The sequence below is a fragment of the Sciurus vulgaris genome (assembly GCF_902686455.1).
Source record: "Sciurus vulgaris genome assembly, chromosome: 12".
NCBI lineage: Eukaryota > Metazoa > Chordata > Mammalia > Rodentia > Sciuridae > Sciurus > Sciurus vulgaris.
In genome coordinates, this window is record NC_136473.1 from 84,499,492 (window position 1) to 84,521,981 (window position 22,490).

Below are 22,490 nucleotides of genomic sequence, written 5' to 3' on the forward strand. Positions count from 1 at the left end.
TGATCGCATCGGTTCTTGCATTGCCAAAGGGATAAGGGCATGCTATTCCATGGCTCTTGGGAATGAAATGCTAAGTTGAACCTCTCAAAGAAAGCAGCCCCAGAAAGAAGAAGTAGAAGACTGGGCTGTAAGTATATCCTCAGTACTGGTGGTAGTGTGACCACATGACTGAGAGTAAGGTTGTCACCTATTGTTGTAACTGGAGGGACGGTGCTTGCTGGAAGGCTCACAGTGGATGCTGCAGTAGATATGGAGTTGAAATCTGCAAGGAAATAACAAAAGAATAAAAGTTAACAACTTGGCCATATTAAAGGGTGAGGGAAAAACTCTTTAGCAAAGATAATGTCCTGATCGATTTTTTGTTCTAGGAATCCCTTTTGAACTAATACTTGCTTGTTTTTTGAAATAGTCAAATGAACCAAAGATTTTCTATGACTAACCCTTTTAGATAATTAGTATTTCCAGTAATTTGAACTAAACATCATGTAAGTTGATAGTAAACTGTGCATTCCTTAGTATTATTCTTACCTGATGTGTAATTCTCTTCAAACTATTATTTTGCCTTTCAATTACAACTCTCCTTATTTTCAATACTAAAGGGATTGGTTACTCTTTGATAATATCCATTGTATATGAGACGTTTGTGCACATTCAATTTTCACATCAATCTCATGAAATGAGTATTATTATATCCATTTTTACAGAAGGGAAAAACCAATACTCAGAAAACACTAGCAACTTGTCCTAAAATCAGCTAGAAAATTGAAGAAGCTGAATTAGATCCCAGGGCTAGATAACATTAAAATCTATTATCTTTTCTTCTTTAATCATACACCTTTATAATACTAGTAATAAAAAAAAAAAAATGTCCAGAGAAAGCTTACTGGTAAGTGTCTTGTGCTTAAATTAGTATCAAGATGTAAAATTCTGTAAATCAGGAAACCTGAAAATAATATTTGGAGTGAAATAAAAGAGATGCATTCAAGTTTTGAGTTTCCATTTCATTATCCATAACCTAAAACACCTGCAGCATCAAGGCAAACCTGAGGAGTTGTCTGTGGTGCTGATATTGGAAGTGTATGCAGGTAAGACAGCAGAGCTGTTGTGTGCAGGTCTGAGGGTGACTGCTGAGGAGAAGGCTGTGTCTGCAGGAAAGGTGCTGGCTGTACTCCTCCCATCAGGGACACCTGCAATCAGAAGGACCATCAGCACTGTCACTTGATTCTGTCACACAAGAGCAGTGACTGGACAACCAACATAAATATGATTACTGAAGCTAAGGCAGAGCTGGAGCATTCAAGCATATCTGCTGTATCACAATAGACGCATTCCGCAAAACTGTACTAAAAAATACGAGGGCTTTTGGGAAAGATGAATTTTAAGGGCAGACAACTGGAAACTTATGCAACATTGTAATCAGACCATAAATTTAAGAAAAAAAACAAACAAACAAACAAAAAAAAAAAACAGTTGGAGCCCCAGGAAGTAGGTTGAACAGCACAGAGAGGTCAAGATTCCTAGCTGAGAACTGACATAGGCAATACTGAAAATAAATCAGAACAGCAGAGAGGGATGCTCTCTTGGTGGTGTGGACACCATGAAGACTAAAGTGAAAGCCTGCATGTAAAAGACTGTGTTAAGGTTGGAACAGGAGGAAGTGGGCCTGGCACCTGCTGAGAACCTCACATGGGTACACCTCTCTAGGAAAGGATCCTTGTGTGCAGGTACTCAGTTTTAATTTTTTAAAATAGATACCCTGGGCTCCTGCCTATGCAGTAGCTGAGCTCAGAGTTCTTTCTGGCTGAAGGTTACAATACTACTTTCACTGGGTAGGTTCTCTTGCCAGGTAAAAATCAAATTGGTTTGGAACCAACAAACTTTACATTATGTCGACCTAATTTCCCTATTTTCTAATGATAAATGAGCTAATCAGTATAGAATCTAGTGTTGTAGAAGTTGCACATTGTACTTGGTGAAGACTCTTCCTTGTCAGGCTTCAAAGCACTTAATGAACATTACAGTCTTTCCCTAGACATCACACTCAGAATTACAACTTGACTAGTTCTTTGCTAGTTGTCATGGGGAGAGTAAAAGAAACAGAAGCTAGCCCCTAATCCAGAGGTTGTTTGGTTATTTCAGTCAGGATGCCTGGGGTTGTCAGTTCAATGATATGAAATTGTGCCCACCTGCAGTGAGACTCTGCATTTTGTCAGTGATACACATATGCATGTTCTGCAAATGACTTTAATGGTGTATACAGGCATCTTCCAATTGCAAATGTATTGCAGTTCCTAATTTAATGCGTTCCTTCTTTTGGAATTGGAAATGCATCTCCCTCCTAATTGAGTTTGAGTTCTTAGTTCAGTCTTCCAAAGCTACTAAACATCTACATTTAACTAAGCCACCGAAGAAAATGAATAAAGTAAACATCAATTCATCAGTTCAGGATCTTGAGCAGGGCTCCAAAAGAGTAAGTAGAAGAGTAGGAAAGCTTATTTATTTTTACTTTCAAATTTCATTCAGACTTAGAACTGGAACTCTGCAAAGTTTTAAGGCAGCCAGGTTTGTCTTTAGCCTTCTTCCACCTTCCTTCCTACTTTTCTTTCACTTGCCTCTTTTCTTCTTTCCTCCTATGCAACCCTTGCCCCTGTGCTGTCCAGAGGTCCCCTGGTTTTCACCTCCTCATCTGAAAACCACATTTCCCTCCTTAGGTAGGAAATCTCAGCCACAGTTTAGGAATGGCATTTTCAACTTTAATCAGGTTGATTCTTCATAATAAAATAGATCTTTAATTAGTAAAAGTAGCCACAGAATGAGAGGAGGAATTCTTTGATTAGGGCAGAGTAGTTTGTGTGACAACCGGTCCCTAGGGGTCAGTTTTATTTGGGTATTTTACAATTTCTTCCCTTCCACATCTTCTGAGTCTATGGATTTGCTAAATACACCGATGTTTAACATGTGCAAGCTTCTTGTAATATTTTCATGCTAAGAGGACCCGCTAATCCTTCAGAATAAATAAGTATGTCTTATATGTGCTGAGCTTCCATGTTTGAATCGTACCAAGCAGCACTGCTTTCCCGCCAGCCATTTAGCCCTCCACTTCTATCTGTAACATCCAAGTACTCAGGTTACTCAATTTACATGTGTAAGTGTATGGACTTATGACCTGAGAAGGGACATGCTTCCTTTATCTGTGGAAAAAAAAAAAAAAAATGACACCATGAAGGGATTTAGACACTACTTTTGGAAAGTTAAGGAGAGGATGCTTTATGAAAACAAAGACGCTAATATGAATCTGGAGAATTAAATGGAAAACACAAGCAGGTTTTTCTTTTTTCTCATTTTCTAAAATAATAATTTCATTATTTAGTGATAACAAGCAATCACCTAGTTTTCACTATTGTTTGTTGATTCGAGGGTTTAAAGATTTAAAGATTCATTATTCTTTATTACTAGCAAAAAGGTTTCACTGTACAATAACTGCCTAAAATAGAAAGAAATACAGTGTATCATAAATAACCGGTTCCTCCTGAGCACGTTTTTGCTGTAGCCTAAATCCTCATTCTTTACTATTTCATATCTGTTAGAATAACTTTTGTTATGTGGTTTCATATCCTAAGAGTAAATATGAAAGTCCAAATTTATCAGCTAGCAAGTGCAATGCGTTGACTAAGTGGCTGGATTTTTTTCACACCCTTTTTAGATACAGCAAGCTCTCTCGTACTCTTTGTATTTGCACAAGTCTAAAGGATCCGCAAACCTGAAACATTAAGCCCGCCCAGAGCGGTCGTGAGTGCGGTAAGCACAGCCTTGCTGCTGAGTGTTTGCGGGTCAGCTTCTCCGGGAGAGGGCGCCGGCGAGTCGGCATGCGTGGGAAGGTAAGGCGTCTGTGAGGATGCAACACCTAGGCAAGAAAATGAGATCTCTCCATCAGTCTTTCTGCACTGCAGGAGAAAATCCAAATACTAAGAGACTAACAAGGAGCAAGTTGCCATTACAGGTTACCAAACTGTGAAGTGACCCAATCTATTAAAATGTCCCTGCCATTTATGGAGGTCCCCTGGCAGGAAGATGGCACCTGAGTGCCCCGTCTCCAGATTCCTGGGGGCTCCCTGGGTTAGACAGCTGGCCTTAGAGGATTCACGCGTGCAGATTGTTTTTATGTGACTTCCAAGTCTCTATGACCTTTTCAAATTCTCCTTCAACTCTACAAACTGAATGCTGGAACATTTTCTTGTGGACAGAATAAGAATGGAATCCTCCAATAAACTAATATCTCACAAATCACAGAGAAGAAATAGAAAAATGGACAAACCATGTAGCAGGTATCTAATTGATATATACAGAATTCAAAACGTATGGGGAAAAATGCTCATCATTATGACAAATTAAACAAATGTAAATCGACATGAAGTATTTTTAACTACCATAATGGCAGTTTTGACAGATTGATAATATTTACTGCTAGGAGAAGTGTACAACCAGTTCAATGAGTGTGTGCTTATATACACATGTACATGTACACACTCAAGAAACTATAGTTTGCACATGTTGCATCTATTTTGAATGGTGCATATTAAATCATTAGAAATGTGGATTAAAGTATGTTTCCTTGCATTTATCAGTGAGCAAGACAAAAATTGGTTGTATTCTAAAATGCAAATCAATCATAATCATGAATTAAATAATGTATACATAATTTGTTGCAGCAGATAACTGATATATCACCTTATGGCAAGTTTATTTTCTATATAAATGTGCCCTTTTATTAGAAAGCAGGATTGATACTGCCAAAATTAATCACAATTTTAAGATTAATTATCCTTATTTTCAGTACATTCAGTTTTAAAACCTTTTTTCTCATATGCTCTATTTATAAATGTATGACTTATTTGTTCAGGTTAAAAACAAAGTATGTGGCAATAAAGAGTCAGAAATGTTTCATAAGTGTGATTTGTTGTGTGTGTATGTGAAGTAAAACATGGAACCTTTAATATGGAAATTCTGTGTGACATGACTCAGCAATAGTAACTTAGAATGAAATGTTCCACCCAATAACAGCAACTCCATCCTTAAATTGCGTTTGTAGAAACATCAGGCAATGAGTTCAGATGTTCTAGCCACCTTTCTGCTGTTGGTGGCAGGAAGAAGTGGAATAAAGATTGATTACACAGTCAGTAATTGCTGAAGAAGGCATTATCCATTTATTTAACTGCTTATTAGTATATTTCATCAATGTTGCACTCAAAACACTGCAATCTGCTGTAAACAAAGTTTCTGTGACTGTGTTATACATGTTTGTTTTACAAATTAAGATAAATGGCATTGTTAATCACATAGCTTAGTTCTTATCAAAGTTTATCTATAAACCTGTTTACTTAAGAAAATTATAGCACATTATCTCAGAAATACATGGACAACCAACTGTCCTGTTGGTAGATTTATGTACTGAATACACTGGCAGACCTAACGTTGACCATAAAAGGAGCTGGAATCATTGACATGTAAATGTTCTAAGGAGCAAAATTACTTCTCACATCAATCTGATATCTTGCTATGAATGTGACCATCTTACCTTAAATCCCACTATTAGTTCTCACAACTTGGATTAATTTAAAATATAATATAAATAACACAAATATCTCCGAGAGAAACCCACATAACAAAGCCAAGGTAAAATCTTCAGAGAGGATTTTTTAAAAATAAATTGTCTATCTTCAATAGTTTTTGATAATATGAACATGGAATGGAACAAAGAAAGGGAAAGATTCTTCTTTAACTCTGATAAGGAGTTCCAACCCATCCTGGGCTACAGCAAACTGAGTGAGCAGGAATGGAGAGAAGTGGGGACATGGAGGAGAACTGGAGAAACTTTCCCCTCCTGATTTTACTTAGGGTCTTTCCTCCCTCCCTTCCCCTCTCCCTAATGGCACACATTCATGACTTCAGCCAACTAATATTTTATAGGGATCTACTACTTACTACATTTTATGCACTTGAATAAAATACTGCACACATAATTAGAAACTGCACACACAATTTAAAGAAAAGCTGTTTGATCACTTAAGAATTTTTTTTTAATGAGTTTTTCCCTAATATATTTCAGTTAAGAACATTTCTGTGTTAACCTGTCATAGCAAAAACATTAGCATCATCCAAAGGGTCTAGAGAGATTTGGTTGAAGGATCACCTGGACTAGGAGGAGACACGGTCTCTGAGGTGTCATTTTCTCTTTCAGAGATGCTTGCAAGTGAGAGTGCAGTGGTGCGAGCAGGTAAGGGGCTACTTGGAAACAGAATCCTGGAATTTTCAGTGGTGTTCAGTCCTGTTATATTAATGGGAGATGGAAGAAGAAGGAAACAAATACGTGAACTCCATAGTATACCAACTCTAAGTATACCAACTCTAAGAGAGTACACCTAAGTATACCAACTCTCCAGTTCCTCATAACATATATGCCATGCCCACTACACATATGTAACACAGACAAGTAGGTCAACTTTGGTGGAGGCAGGATTTCAATGATTCCTTTTGCTCTGAGAGAATTGTTGCAACAAGCTCTCTTTACCATCCATTTCCACTCTTTTTTTAGCTTTGGGGGTGCAAATACAGGTGCATGCAGAAATATAACATGCAAATATAGATAATAAATTAAGCAACAAAATAATAGCTAAAGGTAAAAGTGGGAAAATAGTCTTGAAAACAGCTATCCTTTTCTCTCTTCCCATTCAGTTTCTGGGTTTTTAGTTATCCAAAGCATTTGGGTTCAGAAGGATGGAGAACAATGGGTAAAGATGCTTAAGGGAAATTTTAAAAAACTTTTAGATGAAGAAAATAAAGGAGAGAGATAAAGTCAGAAGGGAATTATCAGGAGAAATAAGATTCCAAGAGAAAAACAGTAAAGGAAAAACAAAATTCTAGATACACACAGACTTTTTAAATATATTAAATGTAACCAAAGCAAATGAAATGGGAGTAAAGAACTGGAAAATGAAATTCACAAATAGGTATACACATGACTCACATTTATGAAAACATCAAAATATCTTTAACTTTATGATAACAAAAGAAACACAATTTAAGATACTGAAGTAATATTTTCCACAGTTCAAATTCACTTTAAAAGTAAGAGATTTGTGACCAAGTATTAGTGAAATAGGTACCAGCAAAATTGATATCGATGTACCCATGGGAACAGTTTTATTCAGGGCAAATCAGCAGTGGATATGAAAGGCCTTTAAATTGGTTTGTGCTGTTTGACAGAAAAACTCTATTTCTTTATGAAAGAATAGGGAAATATACCAAATTGGTTTATTTTTAAACTTACATGTGATTTTTGGAATTAATTAGGGAAATTAATTTTTCTAAATTTTCTGTTTAAACATGTATTAATTTCTTTGGATAGCAAATTATGTATTTTTAAATATTCAATTAATTAAAACTGAAATATTACACAATTACTGAAATTAATTCAGTTCAACAAGTTTGGGTGAAAGAGAATGGCTCAAATATGGGAAGATGGAAAGACTGAGAAAATTAGAAAAGTGGAAGTGAGGAGATGAGAAGAAGAACAAAAATTAAGGTATTATTACTGATTAGAAAATTAAGAAAATGGAAATCGGAATAACAGAAAGAAACCCTAATTTCATCCATTAATGCAAAAATAAAGTTAATTTTCACTACAGATAAAACCAATCTAAATCATATTGAACTGCCAATACATGGGAAATATCACAAAATTATTCCGTGATTACAGAAATCCAAAGTGCTAATGCACTTGTTATATGTGTTATTTTCCAATGAAAATATTCACTATCTAGAATTATATAACCAGGTAATCACAAATCAATCCATTTAGTAACAAACTTTCACCCCTAATTACTTGCCAACATATCCAATGAAAAAATAGGCCAGTAGCTACCCCCAATCTTTGGGGTCAAATTGAAAGCCTAACCATAGTATTTTCCCATCTACTATGCCTTGAATAAAAGGGAGGGAAAATAAGGGAAAAGAAAAAAAAAGTGAAGAGGAAAGCAAGGGTAGGAGGGAGGACTGAGCTATTCTGTCCACCAATGTTCACTCACTATCATCATTATAGACACAGCAACTATTAATTTGTTATTTTTAGGTTGGATAAACTTTGTTGTTGGCAGGATTTCAATGATCCCTTTTGCTGTGAAAAAAAAATGTTGCAACAAGCTCTCTTTAGCATCCACTCCCACTCATTTGTTAGTTTTGAATTATAAACTTTAGAAGGAGAACCAATCCAAACACTCAATGTAACAGTGCTATGCTATTTTGAAGAGGGAAATTCCTAAAGACTACTTCCAACAAAGCAGTTTCAGTCCTGGCATATGAAGCTGGGTGTTCAGAGATCTGTTCTTCCATGTAGAAGTCTTCATATCCTTGCATACACTTAATCTCTAGTTTCACAAATAGGAAGTTAAGATTAGGGGACATGATTCAATTGCCAATTTCACTTTGTCTCCTAACTCCCACCTTGGTCAGATTACTGGTTCCCATTGATAACATTCTTGTTGACAATATTTGGGAGATACCATTCACTTTTGCATAATGGGTCACAATTTTAACTCACCAGGTTTCCTCATTTGAAAACTTATGACAGCAGAGTCAATGAGGGCAGAGGAAATGGAAGCTCCCTCACAATGGTACCAAGTCATCTACCATTTTAAACACTGACATCTCATTCTATCACATATCCATCTCTTTTACACAAAAATAAGTTGTTCATAAGATCGAGTAACTTAATCCTCTATAAAAGAGATGCTATATTTCATTTAAGAAGATTACGTAAATCAATCAAACTCTGCTATGCAGGAATGACATAAATTCCATTAGACCTTTTAAAAATTAAAAGAATATACTTCTTACACAGATTTGGGAGTGTTTTCATTAGTATTTGCATAGTTTTTGTTTTCATTATTGGGAAAGAATTTTTATTTAATGACAAAAATAATTCCTATAATTATCCAATTTTCAGAATATGTCAAATATGTCACATTTAGAATTGTGTGTTATAATTATTAAACAGTAACTGTATTAGTGGTTTACTTACTTTCTCAGTGCATACAGTCAACCATATGATTAATCAGTAAATAAATAGAACATCTTCAATAATGATAAGTGACATGATTTATCTTTAATTGACTGCAATTTAATTTATCTATTATTTTGTGTGTAATACATATGACCGTGTTGGCAGAATTTTCATTGCTTAAATTTATTTATCTCAGAATTTGAACACTTTTTAAGACCATTCATACAATTGTGAAAGGAGAATTTGAAATGGTTATTACAAAATATCTTAATAGTCAAGGCTTTTGTATGCTTTGAAAATGGCAAATTACTCTTGAAGAATTAAGATGCAAATAATTGTTTACTATGTAAGACTATATGTGAAATTTTAAATATTAATAAATACAAATGTAATTAACATATAAAATATATACTAACTTAAATAAACATAATTATGTTTAGACTTCACTTTAATATCTCATAATTTTTAACTCACATTTGGACTATAAAGTTTTGTGATATAACTTAAATTTATTTATTCATAGTATTAAAATATTTAAAAATTATTAGAATCCTGTCGTGTGACTTACCGTCAAGTTTAATAGAAGCTAATGCTTATACATAATAACATGTGTACAACTTAATATGTTTAGGTAGTTAACAGACTTATCTCAGGATGGAACAAGTGAATGTCAAGAATCATTCAGAAATATAAAATTTGTTCTTAAAATGAATTATTTGAATAATAAATATATGTCTACATTATAACCTTCAAAATAAGAAAATAAAATAAGTAAAATACAAATATTGCTCACTGGGAGAAATCAAGATTTGTCCTACAAAAAGGAAAAAATCCTCTTAGAAAATTTCAAAGTTTATATATGCATATGTATATGTAAATTTAAAATTACATATCATTTTTATATTGGAACATTTACAAGGTTGCAATTTTCAGTATCTTTTACCTCTTTGAAGCTAGTTTTCCTCTTTACATGTTTACAAAGCTCAAGAAGATCAATATAATGCTATTACTTTTAAATTCCCAGGCAAAATTAGAAAAAGGAGGAATAAAGGGAAACTACAGATTAATTTCAAGTCTGTCAAAGTCTTAAAAATGATTTTTTTCTCAGATGCATTCGTTTACTTAAATGATGATTATTTATTTTGAATACTTGCATTATGTCACATGGTAAAGGCATAACATGACAAATACGTAGAAGTTTCCTACCCTCAATGAACTCTGAGACACAGAAAACCCAAAAGATCGACATAACATGAAGACAGAATGTACTGCAGAAGAAGTACATGGGAGGAACATCTTATTAGACTTCCAGGTTGGTGGCTGGCTGGTGGATGCATTTAAGTCATGACCTACAGGTTTATGTATAGTTGGTATAGTACTGGAGGAATAAGACTTTGTGATTTATTTTATGGTCTTTAGATAGCCATTGGAGTGATATCTTTAAGGGGAGATGTAATAAAGAAGCATTTGAATTCAGATCAAACTTTTTGAGAATTGGAAAATGGATTAACAGATGATAAGGCTGAAGACAGAAAAAACAATCATGGGACTACAGGAAAGCAAATGAGAGGCACAATCTTGGGAAAATAGCATCCCAAAAGAAAGCAGGAGAAAAAAGAGTCCATGGAACACTTAAGAAGTAGCCATCAAGACTGGGTAAATCTTTGGGAGCAAGGATGTGTGAGACTGGTAAAGAAAGCACTCGTACTGAGAGTTTAACATACAAGTGAGTTACAGCAGGTAGGACATGGAGAATTTCATTGTGCTAAAAAGAAAGAAAAAACAAGTGAAAGAAGAGAATTTGATAAGCTTGAGATTCCATGTAAAATTGTTCAGTAGCATTTGGACTCAGAGGTTAGTAGCTCAAGATACACCTGGACCAATACTATAGTTCAGCATATAGATGAAAGAGATCCCCAAAGCTGTATTAAAAATAAAAAAGTCTCCAAAACAGAATCCTGAAGTTTAGTGAAAATTAAGAAGAAGGCCAGTAAAGCTAACCAATTATTTCTTACAGGAGAAAGCCTGAAACCAAAGAGTTAAGGGTGGAAAGGGTTTCAGGAAGAAAATGGTCAAAGTCAAATAACATGGGAATCTACTTGGCACAGCTGGATTCAACATTTAGGTTGTGAGACTGTGTGAAGAGCAGTTTTATTGGCAAGATAGAAGCTGCATTCGGTCTAGAGTTAAGAGACATGTGTTCATCCCATCTTACTTAATGACTATCAAGAAGAACATAAAGTTCTTTTCCAAATGATATCGAGCTGAGGTTGTGAAAGGGAGTCAAATATTAAATGGAAAGAGGGAATGGTTAGTATTAAGGGTGACTTTTTGCCATGACATTTCATTTTCTGAGGACAAACTGATCTGAAATATCTCTCCCCTCAGAGGTGCCACCAGAGGGGTTTGACCACAGTATTCTTCATCAATACTCAGTGGCTTAGGCCTTGAAATGAAATGTATTTTTAAGTACATGTACTGATACATGTGTATAACTGATGGGTAATGTATAATTATTAAAATATGCATTTTCTTATTGTATTTCTCTACTTTTTATTGATCATTCATTCTGAAGTACAGGCATGCATTGCTTAGCAATGGGCACATGCTTTAAGAGATGCATCATTAGGTGATTCATCTTTGTGAAGCACCATGGAGTGTACTTTCACAATTTAATATCATGATAGCATCACTAGGTGATAGAATCTTGGGATCACTGTTGTATGTGTGGTTCATTGTGGACCAAAACATTGTTATGTGGTGTATGACTTTATTATTTTATATTGGTAAATTTTTCCCTCTTCTTGTTTAGTGATCTTTTATCATTCTATTCCATATAAATTATTGTTATTTTTATTTTTATTTTAACCACCATTCCTCTCCTCTCCTTCATATTTTTTTCTTCTTAATTTCTTAGAATTCTATTGGTTTGCAAAAGAAGTAACAAGAAAAAAATAGAATATTAGTATATCAGTAACTAATAACTCTCATGTAGTAAACTAATAGAAAAATATCCCTCATGGTTTTGGTAAAGAATACAGCGTATCACCACATTTATAACATCCAAGTTGCTTTGAGTGTCTGAATACATTTCAGATAATACACTTCTCTTTATCTGAGAAATAGATGAGCTTTTAAAATTCTAAAATTATTTTTATATGTTCCTTCTTAATATAAACATGTAACTCCTTGAAACCTGAAATGAGTTAATTTGGTTCAGTAGGGTTCAAGAAATATTCATTGTTTTGCTGGCATGCTATCAGATGTTAAGGGTTGAACATGACAAAGGTGTTGTCCTTGTCCTAGAAGAGTTTATACTCCATAAGATGTAACGTCCAGCAACCTACAAAGACATTTAATTCATGGATGAACCTGATTCAGGCTAATGACTAAAATTCCTTCTGTGGGAAATTAGCAAGAATTGTAAGAGGAAGAGCAGCAACTGTAGCTAGAGTTTCCAGATAGTAAGTGGTGAACAAGTTAATTGTTGAATGATCTTGGACATGAGTAAATTCAGGGGATAAATCAAACAGATCTGACTATAACAGTTTTGGGAGAAAAGGTGAGGAGCAAGCTTTAGAGGATCTGATAAGGAGATTTAGTTTTTCCTGAGAACAATGCAAGCCATCAGATCAATGAATATAGAGAAGAAATCAGATAGTAAATCTGGCAACACAGGAAAGAGGAATCAGTGTTACATGCCCCAGCTCCACCACTTATTTTACAGATCACTAGACTTTGGTGATCTGATCTGTTAGCTTGCTCTCACTGAAATATGTAGCGTAAAGATAAGAGTATTTTATAAAAAGAAAATATAAACCATCATGTTCACTATGAAAGTGAGAAAAGAAATTCTGGGACAATACGCAAAGTTACTTTTTTAAAAATGAAAAAACTTTTCAATATTAGAGTTTATATGCTAGAAATGTTTCCAAGTAGTAGACTTGACCAAGTAGACCAAGACTGTTTCCAAGTAGTAGACTGTTAAGTCTGTGTTAAGTGTCTTAAATGTCTGTGTTAAATGTCTTAGAAAAATGATTTAATTCCAAGTGGTTCAAATGCAATGCATTTTAAAAGGAACTATGTAGTGTGTAGTATTTTAATCAAAGTTCAGAAATGGAGGATGAAGTAAATTACTGAAATAGAGATTTATCTTTTTTAAAGAACAATCCAGAAATGGTATCATGATATTATTATTAGTTGTTAGTAGTAACTGAGTAATTAATAGGTACTAGGCCCTATACTATACTAACCTCTTTGTTTGTTTGTTTGTTTTTAATTTTTATTTTTACTTTTTTTTTTTTTTTTTTTTATCTTAAGCATTGCAAAAACCCTATGAAACTCGGAAAACTCAAGTGTCTTTGCAGGGCTGGTGCACACTAGCCCAGGCTTGAGCCTGAGCCTGTCCAACTCTGCAGGCCACATCCTCACCCTCAGGTCTCCCTCCTCCCTTATCAATCTGTCCTCACAGCCTTTCTTCTTCATCTGGATTTCATAGCAAGGAAAATCTTTTAACACTGTCTTACGTTCCACAGAGAATGTGTTTATTAATTGTTCATAAGTTAATTTAAAAAAGCCTTTCAATCAGGATTTTCCTTCAGAGTACATTACCAGTAATATTAAAAATGCAAAACTAACCTGGACCCTAGAAGTGGATATTCAGATTAAACCATAATTTGCTGAATGAATGCTCTAAACATGTTACAGAAAAAGATTAGGGAAAATTTAGAGGTCTATCAAATTCATTTATTATAGGATATTGTCATGACCAGAAAGGCAACAAAACTTCAGTGAAAAACACAAATATTAAACATTATAATCCATAGGCCTCTTGTTTAGCTGTGCAAAAGTTCTGAAGCTTGGGAATAGAATTACATGTATTTCTGGTATAATTGTGGTTCCACACTCAGTATCTCCCCAAATCCTTTAAACTTTTGTGCAAAAAAAAAAAAACTTAAAAAAAAGGGGGGGGGGGGCTGGGGAGATAGCTCAGTCGATAAAGTGCTTGCCTTGTAAGCACAAGGCCCTGGGTTTGATCCCCAGCACCCAAAAAAAAAGAAAAAAAAAGTTAACATCCCCAGAAAACAACATAATTTCTAAAGTTCTGTCATGTTTTCATGTCTTTGTTCATACATACTTTCCATAAAGGTTTCTCAGATTGAACGTACGTTTACACGAATAGACATTTATCTCCAAAAGAAATTTTAAATTCCTCCATCAAGTGGCTATGTTAAAATACTGTAGTTTATGCTTTTCTTAAATTTTATTTATATGATGTGTCAAGCTTGCACCTACACACACACACACACACACACACACACACACACATACACCCTTTCTTTTTTTGAAAGAAAATTCCAAGACTTCAGCATTACTGGTTTAGATTCAACATAAAACCAAAATTATTTGTTCTTATGGTCACAAAATCCCTGCAAGTATATTTTCAGTATTAATGACTTTTATTTAACACGATTAATGACATGAAAATTTTTAACTGCTCAAAAAAATCTCATAATCACTCCAAATTTTTTTTAAAAATTCAAAAATCACTCCAAAATTCAAACCAAAGCACTTTGCATCTGTGTCAGCAGTGCAACTTGAAATAAGACATTAATGTCCACAGTCCATATCCATTTGAACACCTAAATTTAGAGTCTTTTAAATTATTTTTTTAAATCACAAAAATTTACAAATCTCCAAATGGGAACACAAAGGTGACCGACATGAATAGCCTGGTTAAAATCCCTAATATCTAGGGGCAGTCCTCCCCCAAATCGTCTCTTAACTTACATAAAGGCAATCAGTGCACTAACAAATACTTCTGTGGAGATGGTCTCTGCATATGAAATGAAGTAGAGGGTAAGTGACATTGCTTAGATACTTAGAGGAAACTATATGTCAAATCCTTCAATGCCCCTATCACATTTTGAAATTCTTCCTAAGTTCCATAGCAATGACTGTGTTTCATTTCATGTGTGCAGACCTCATCAGAAGATTGCTGAAATCATAGGTAGAAGCACCTAGGATGAATCCTCATTATTAAACAAAAAGACCTAAAAAGATTGGTTGTGTGAGATATTTAATTATTTCACGAACTATCCATTTAGCTGCAGTATAGGGTGACAGATTACTCTGGTTGGGCAATGCAAAGCAAATTAGCTAATGTAGTTATCTCAGTTGTTTGACATATGTGTACAGCCCTATGCCCTCTATACCTAGCTCCTGAAATACTTAAAGTAACAATCTACTGTTACTGAAGTCAAATAGATCTGGTAAAACAGAATCTTTGCATAAAGTACTTAACAACCAGTGCATGATAAATACATATCAAATACTATGTTATTTTAATAAAATAGGATTATGATGTATGCAAACTTTATGTATGAGCAAATACTGTGAAAAGGTGGAGAATAGGTAAAGACAAGTACATAAAATAATATTAAGTGAACATATGTCCAGGTGTGTAACAATAAAGAGAAAGCATCAGTTTTTCTAAAAGAATGAACTGCATGGAGTTTTCCTTTGAATTCTATAAATGCATCAAATAAATATAATAAAATAAAGCACAGTAATATTCTCAGTGTTTCTATTAATTACAGAAAGACTTTGACTTTAACCTTCTGGGGACACAATGTTCTACACTTTTTTTTCATACAAGTGCCCTGTGTCTTCATTACCTAGGGCAAGCAATATTTAGTAATATTGCAGTAGGTGGCACCATAGCACCAAAAATCTGTAAATCATCTAACCCAGATCTCTTTTTCCCCATTATAATCCTGTTGTGAATCACCAATGGAATTGACTGGATACATTAAACAGATGAAAATGTAGATAACAGAACACTTGATCTTCAAAGCAGTGTTATTCTAACACATGTATTGTTACTGAATTTACCTTTCCCAATATGTTTCCTTTACAACTCAAAATGTTTATGTGATTGCAAATCAAAGTTGCCTTGAAGTCACACCCTTAAGTCCCAGATCAGAGATTTCAGCAAGAACCAGGAATCAATTTGAGTGGAATGGCATTCAAAAGACATACCTGGTCTTTAAATACTACCCCTGCTACCTTGCTTCCAAAAATAAATAAATGAAATAAATGGAATGCCATTTCCAAGGGGATTTAAGCCTGTCTAGTTGGCAAATCGAAGAGAAGCATGAGGACAGAAGGATAATACAGAATAGATGAAATAAATGCTTATTCTAAGTATTGACCTAAAAGGAATGGAGGCGTGTCCTGAAGGTGTAGAACGAATCCCTGACTTCCATAAGCATAAGGGCCATGCGAAGTGGAAAAAAATAAAGAAAAAAATAAGGGTCAGCTAGAACTGATAGGCACAGCTTTCCATTCTCTGTATGGCATGACAATAATAAGGTATACAAAAAAATTAAAGGATTCTACTTTTACTTACTCCATAAACCTGGCATATGATCCACAGATAATAAATCCAACAAACAGTTTCACATTAATAAGTATTAATAGAACAAGAACTCTGTGCACATGACAAACAAGCTATTATCAAGATTTCAGAGGAAGTAGCCTTTCCTTCATCCATTATCTTGTCAGAAAATAATGATAGAAACAGCTCACTGAAATGTTTTTATATATCAGACACCATGTACACCTCTTTCTGTGTGTGTGCATGTATGTGTATTTTTAATTTAATGATTCAGGTAAGCCATCCCAGAAATTATTTTACCCATTTTATAGGGAATTAAACTGATAATTAAAGGACTTTAGCAAATTGTTCGCAGTCATACAGAGGAAGTATTAGATTTGAAGTAGTGTTCAATTAACAGTAATTTTCTTATTCTGTAGGCAGACTAAATGTTAAAACAGTAGTTATTATTATGTTTGGACTCCTTTGTGTAAAATAGCTGCTGTCTACTGCCAGATAATAATTCAGACTTCTACTCATGTGGAAACACAAGATTCTAATGGTATGTATTGACATGCATTCATCTGGTAGATAAGGAAACTAAGATTGAGAGAGCTTATGCTTTTCTGATTTCATTCAATAGTGTTAAGGCTAATGAATTCATAAGCTTCATCAAGGCCCAGAGAATTTAAAAATATTTTTCAGACCTTACTCGTAAATACAAATAGACATCCAAGAAACACTAGACCAAAGCCTCCCACAAGAATCAAAATAAACACAGGTGGAACTTGGTAGAAACAGACAAGGCAAAGAACAATTATAAAACGAACTATAATTAATAATCTCAGAAATGAGATGACATTGTGTCCATGAACAAAGAACAAGAGTTTATAAGATCAGCATTTCAACATCAAGGTCAAATGGACACTGGCTAAAATCTTAAAACACAAAACAGTACAAAAAAAATCACCATTTACAAACGGTACAATATCATAAAGTGTTTGTGTTTGTTTCTAGAATGCAGGAATCAATAGGGGAAATGCAGTGACAGAAAATAGCTTTTCTTTACTCTAGGGCTCGAAGTATTGTCTAAATGTTCAAACACTTTTTAAATGAAAATACAAATATTAAAGAAAAATATGTAAGACAGAGATAGAGAAGACTAATATTTAGGTCGTTGGGGTAAAACAAAATCAAATAATTTATTATTTTTAAATATAGCAATCATGTCCATCTCTCTCACAAAGAATTGTTGTGCACAATATCATAAATATTATTTTTCATTTGTGAGTCAACATGAATATGTACACACTTTAACCTAGAACGCTACTCATGCACTTACAGATCTTTTATTTGGCTTAAAACACCATGTTATCAATTTTAGACATGTTGATTAATTAAGAAAATGATGAAAAAAAATTAATAAAAACTAGATGACCAGGTATGAAAAAGTTGTTCCCTTTTTTCTATCTTACAATATTTTTATCTATAATTCATGGGTAATATAGAATATTACTTCCTGTGTGCTAATGGGGAAACAGGTCTATGATTTAGATTCACTGTCTTTAAAAGTCAAATGCTTTAAAAAATAATTTTACATGCCCTTTGGAAAGATTTATAAGTCGCATTAGCATATTAAAGGCATAGGTAAGTTTATGTAGTTTTCTTTAACCCAGGATCTCCCAAGAGTTTTTGCCACAAGCACATACTCAGAACATGTACCATGGAATTTCAGTGTTCTTTGAAACACGGCTTATGAAATTCTCATTCGTATCAGTTATGTATTGTGTGTGTGTGTGTGTGTGTGTGTGTGTGTGTGTGTGTTACTCTGTCAATATTGTAATCCTGATTAAAGCAAAATATCAATCTTGTATGCATCAGTCCTGGTTATGCATTAAATTGAAAGTACAGATTCCTAGGCTCCACCTCTGGAAATTCTGATTTAGTAGATTCATGGTGTGAAGCAAAGCATGTTGTTTTTTTCTTAAACTTTAATGATTACAATGGGGAACAAGGGTTAAGAACAACTGGTAAAGATATCTCCTTAATCATATACTCTTTTTTAAAAAAAACCCATATGCTCTTCTTAAAACAGTTCCCAGAATACTTTAATTTCCATATTATCTTTATTATTCTTATAAAAATCTCTTGTTCTCATTTCTCTAAATCCAAGGATATACATATTTTATTCATATATTGCACTTCAGATAGCAACATCCATTAATTATGCTAGTCTCTTAGTTTTGTGGCTCCTCACTTCCTCTAGAATAGGTTAAGCTTACAAAGAAATGACCACCAAAGGGCCTTTGCACAAGTGGTGAAATTGTTTGATCAGTGTCTTTAGTACTATTAATAATAGTCATTGTTTAATAAGCAGCTACCAGATGGATGGCACCATGCTAAATAACATTGCATCTTATTTTATCTAATTATTATAGGACTCCTACAGAGTCAATAGCATTATTTGGTTTTTTATAGATGAAGGGTCAAGAACATAAATAAATATGAGCAAAGCTAAAGAACTCATAGGAAACTAAGTTTAAACTTCAATGCGTATCTGATTCCATGCATGTTCAATAGCACTGTGTTATAGGGGAAAAGACTCTGGGCTAAATTCAGTACTTGTGCCAAATAGTTACGAGGGACTCAACAATAAGTAAAATACCATATATGAACCATCATTCAAACTATCACACATTAAAACTTATTGTTAAAAAGCACAAACTTCAGGATGATGACTGTTGAAGAGGGAGATTCTTTTTACTTAGAAAAAAAGGGGAAGAACAAGGGAACAGGCCTGCCTGTGACAAAATAACACAATCACATGAACTTGTGTGTCCTGGGTGTTTTTACCCAAATCATCCAGGAAGGAAAAGCAGTAAAACAGGCTTGAAAATGTGTTACTCTTACCACACACCCATGCTTTAAAGTAAAACAAGCAAAAATGACAACAAAAATCTCTGCTGATGAAATCTGTAACTTCTCAGGAACAGGGTGAGGGGGTGAACCAGTGAGGAAGGTGGAGAGACACACATCTCATCTAGTTCTGTTTAAGGCTGCTCACAACAGCACAAAAAAATGCCTTTCCATCAACCAGGAGGCAGATTCAAATAAATTTGTGTGCATGTAAATGAAATAAAGACAATAAAAAATAAACAGAAAATAGTACTAGGTTATGGAGAGAGCCCCTAACAAACCAGTCTCCATATCACCCATAGAATTGATCAAACATCCACCAAACCTGCACCATTTGCAGTCCCTCAGCCCCTCAAAGCTGAGGATAATCCAGCAAAGGCTGATAAATGCACCACTAATTTCTTCTCATTTCCCCTTCACACCAACGCTGAACAGCAAGCAACACTTGGGTTACTTTCAAAATCATTAAAGACGCAGGGCATAATGGGAAAAGCTACACTTTGAAAGAGAAGAGGTTTTCAGTGTGTTGTTCTCACAGACTGCTGTTTGCACAGCTAAAAGCTCACAGCAGTGTCTTTACTGCCCTTGTGGTTTCTCCTCCTCGCGAACTTCTGTTTTTCTTATTCTAAGTCTTTATAGGAAAGGAAGAGGCGCAGCTCATGCGGTTAAGCGCACAAGCGCTTCCAAATGGTGCAACTGGTTGCCATAGCACTAGCATAATCAGCCCTATCTCAGGGTAAAAACCACAACTTCTCTAGTTTGTGTAGAAACTGTCTGGTTATACATTTAACTGCTACATAATACTGAATTTCAGGTCGATTTGGTTTTGCTTTAATGAAAATGTATTTCAAAAACAAGGTTAATTTTTATTGTGATTTGGTGTATTTCAGGAGCACTCCATTTTGAAAAGCACTCACACATTATATGTTAATGAGAAACAATGTTAAACCCTATTTTATCTTCAACAATATAAAAAATAAATAATCACCCTTTCTTTGGCCAGCAATCAGATTTTACTAGTTAGTTGCATAATGAATCTTGGAGAAAAATAGGTTATAAAGAAAAAAGCAAGATGCCTGTGTTCAATTGTGAGTTGAATTCATATTCTTTTTACCTCACAATTATGAAATGATCAGACATAATCAAGGCAAGGATTTTTCATATTTGTGTTGAGTTCTCTAACATCATATATGAAATATTACTTTACTGGTAAAAAAATATCACATTGAGCCCTTTGCAAGCAAATTACTGAGCTATACTGATTAAGCAACTTCCTTAATATGGGATTGGACAGTCTAATGAAAGATAATACCCCCAAAAAAACAAACATGTATAGGGACCTTTCTCTGCCATGCCACATTGACTGATAATACCCTTTTGCCCTGGTTGGTAACGACTTTCCATGCTGAGTATGTCTACCAATTGTCTTATGTTTTGACTAAATCAGTATTTCATGATATAGAAAATATTAAAATAATCTATTAACATTCATAAATAAGTTTTAGAAAGTATCATGAGGATCTTTTCATTTAACTTCTTTGGAAAAACATACTGGGGCAGTGCTGGCTACATCAGAAAAGCTTTTTTCTATGTTGAGTGAAAATAAAAAGGAAGATGTACTGGATACCTACAATACATTATTTTACATAATCCTCATAATATCCCTATGTGATAAATATTACTACTTTTGTTTTATAAGTGGTGAAAGGAAGACAGACCTTTCAAGTAAATTTCTTCAAACACCAAGTAAGTAACAGAGCAAAACCTCAATTCCGTGTCAGTCAGATTCCAAAGCCTTTATACTTCTGCTGCCTCCCGGGAGCAGAGAATTCTGAGCATTCATTTCCAAACCTTGTCCTGCCCTTGGACACAGAGTTCTTGAATACCTAATATCTGGAAGCTGTAACTTCCTTTTCCTTTCCACTGCCTTTGCCTACTCTAGGTGCTTTATCATGTCCCATTCAGTCACCTTTGTACTCTTGTTTATAAGCTGACAACTTCCTCCCTCCCTTCCCCATGCCTGCTAGACACTCCTCATCCATCTGCTTTTAAATACATGGATATGTTTGTTTACTGTTAAAAAGTTTTAGTAGGAGAATGTAAACTTTTTACTATTAACCTTACATCAGCTCCGGTTATAGTTAAGTGAAGATTATAATATCTACTTAAAAGGCTGTTCTGCCTCTTAAATAAATCCTTAGCAACTTGTTGAAGAATTCAACAAATGCTAGTAATTACTATTCTCTTATTCCCACCATTATATTGCCTTTCCATATTTGACTTGCTAACTCGATTTGTGCCTCTTAAAGGCACTGATAAAAATCAGCATCCTTTGTGTCTTACACAGTGGTTAGTTTGTGGGAAAAACAATTTTTTAAAAATTTTAATCTTAATATAATTTGTGCCTAGAATCCCATAGCATGAAAAATTTGAGCAATAAAATTTTGAAACTCATTGTAAGAAATGGCATGTGTAAGTTCTCATTTCATAAGATGTCTTCCATTTCCTCTTGGCATTTTCATGTGCTTTTGAATTTTCATACATTATCTATATTGGTGTTCATGCAACAAAGAACAAAATGCAAAACTGTAGCCCCAAATATAAATACTGTGGTGAAAGAAGAACTGAACTTTATATCATACTTAACTGACCTGGTTTTGAATCCCAGCTCAACCAACTAAGACTTTGTGTAGGTTGAATACCCAGCAATCTCACTACTGGGTACATAAACATCAAAAATGAAATCACTCAGAAAGAGCCATCTGCACTCCTGTGTACACTGCAGCACTATTCACAGTAGCCAAGATATGGAACCAGCCTACATAGCTATCGACAGATGAACAGGTAGAGAAAAGGTGGTACATACACACAAGGAAATACTATTCGGCCACAGAAAGATGAAATTCTGTTATTTGTGGCAACATAGATGAAGCCGGAGGACATTTTATTAAGTGAAATGAGCCAGACAAAGATAGGTGGCTACTGCAGGAAGTCACTCACATGTGGAATATAAAAAGTTGAGACATAGGAAGCACAGTGTAGAACAGGGGTTATCAGAGGCCACGGTGGGGAAAGGACAGAAGGGAGAGGGAGAGGACAGAGCTACAGTTAAATATAAGGAATAAGTTCTGGTGTTCT

The 22,490-nt window shown here is 34.5% G+C and overlaps 1 protein-coding gene and 1 long non-coding RNA gene across 10 annotated transcripts in view; one reads left to right on the forward strand and one right to left on the reverse strand.

Moving 5' to 3' along the window:
* PTPRC (protein tyrosine phosphatase receptor type C) overlaps positions 1-22,490 on the reverse strand; it is a 109,246-nt gene that overhangs the window by 49,320 nt on the left and 37,436 nt on the right. Inside the window, exons 3-6 of one of the 9 annotated variants that reach the window (XM_079108155.1) lie at positions 6,191-6,325; positions 3,761-3,904; positions 1,044-1,187; positions 188-262 (exon numbers count right to left, since the gene is read on the reverse strand). In XM_079108155.1, coding sequence (XP_078964281.1) covers positions 188-262; positions 1,044-1,187; positions 3,761-3,904; positions 6,191-6,325 — 498 coding nt within the window. Of the gene's footprint in view, positions 1-161; positions 263-1,043; positions 1,188-3,760; positions 3,905-6,190; positions 6,326-22,490 lie in introns of all 9 variants that reach the window. The other 8 variants (XM_079108156.1, XM_079108157.1, XM_079108158.1 and 5 more) reach the window with 8 other exon arrangements.
* On the forward strand, positions 6,244-7,346 carry LOC306642395. Its single transcript, XR_013758494.1, has 2 exons — positions 6,244-6,379; positions 6,415-7,346. It is a non-coding gene; the product is annotated as an uncharacterized lncRNA (long non-coding RNA).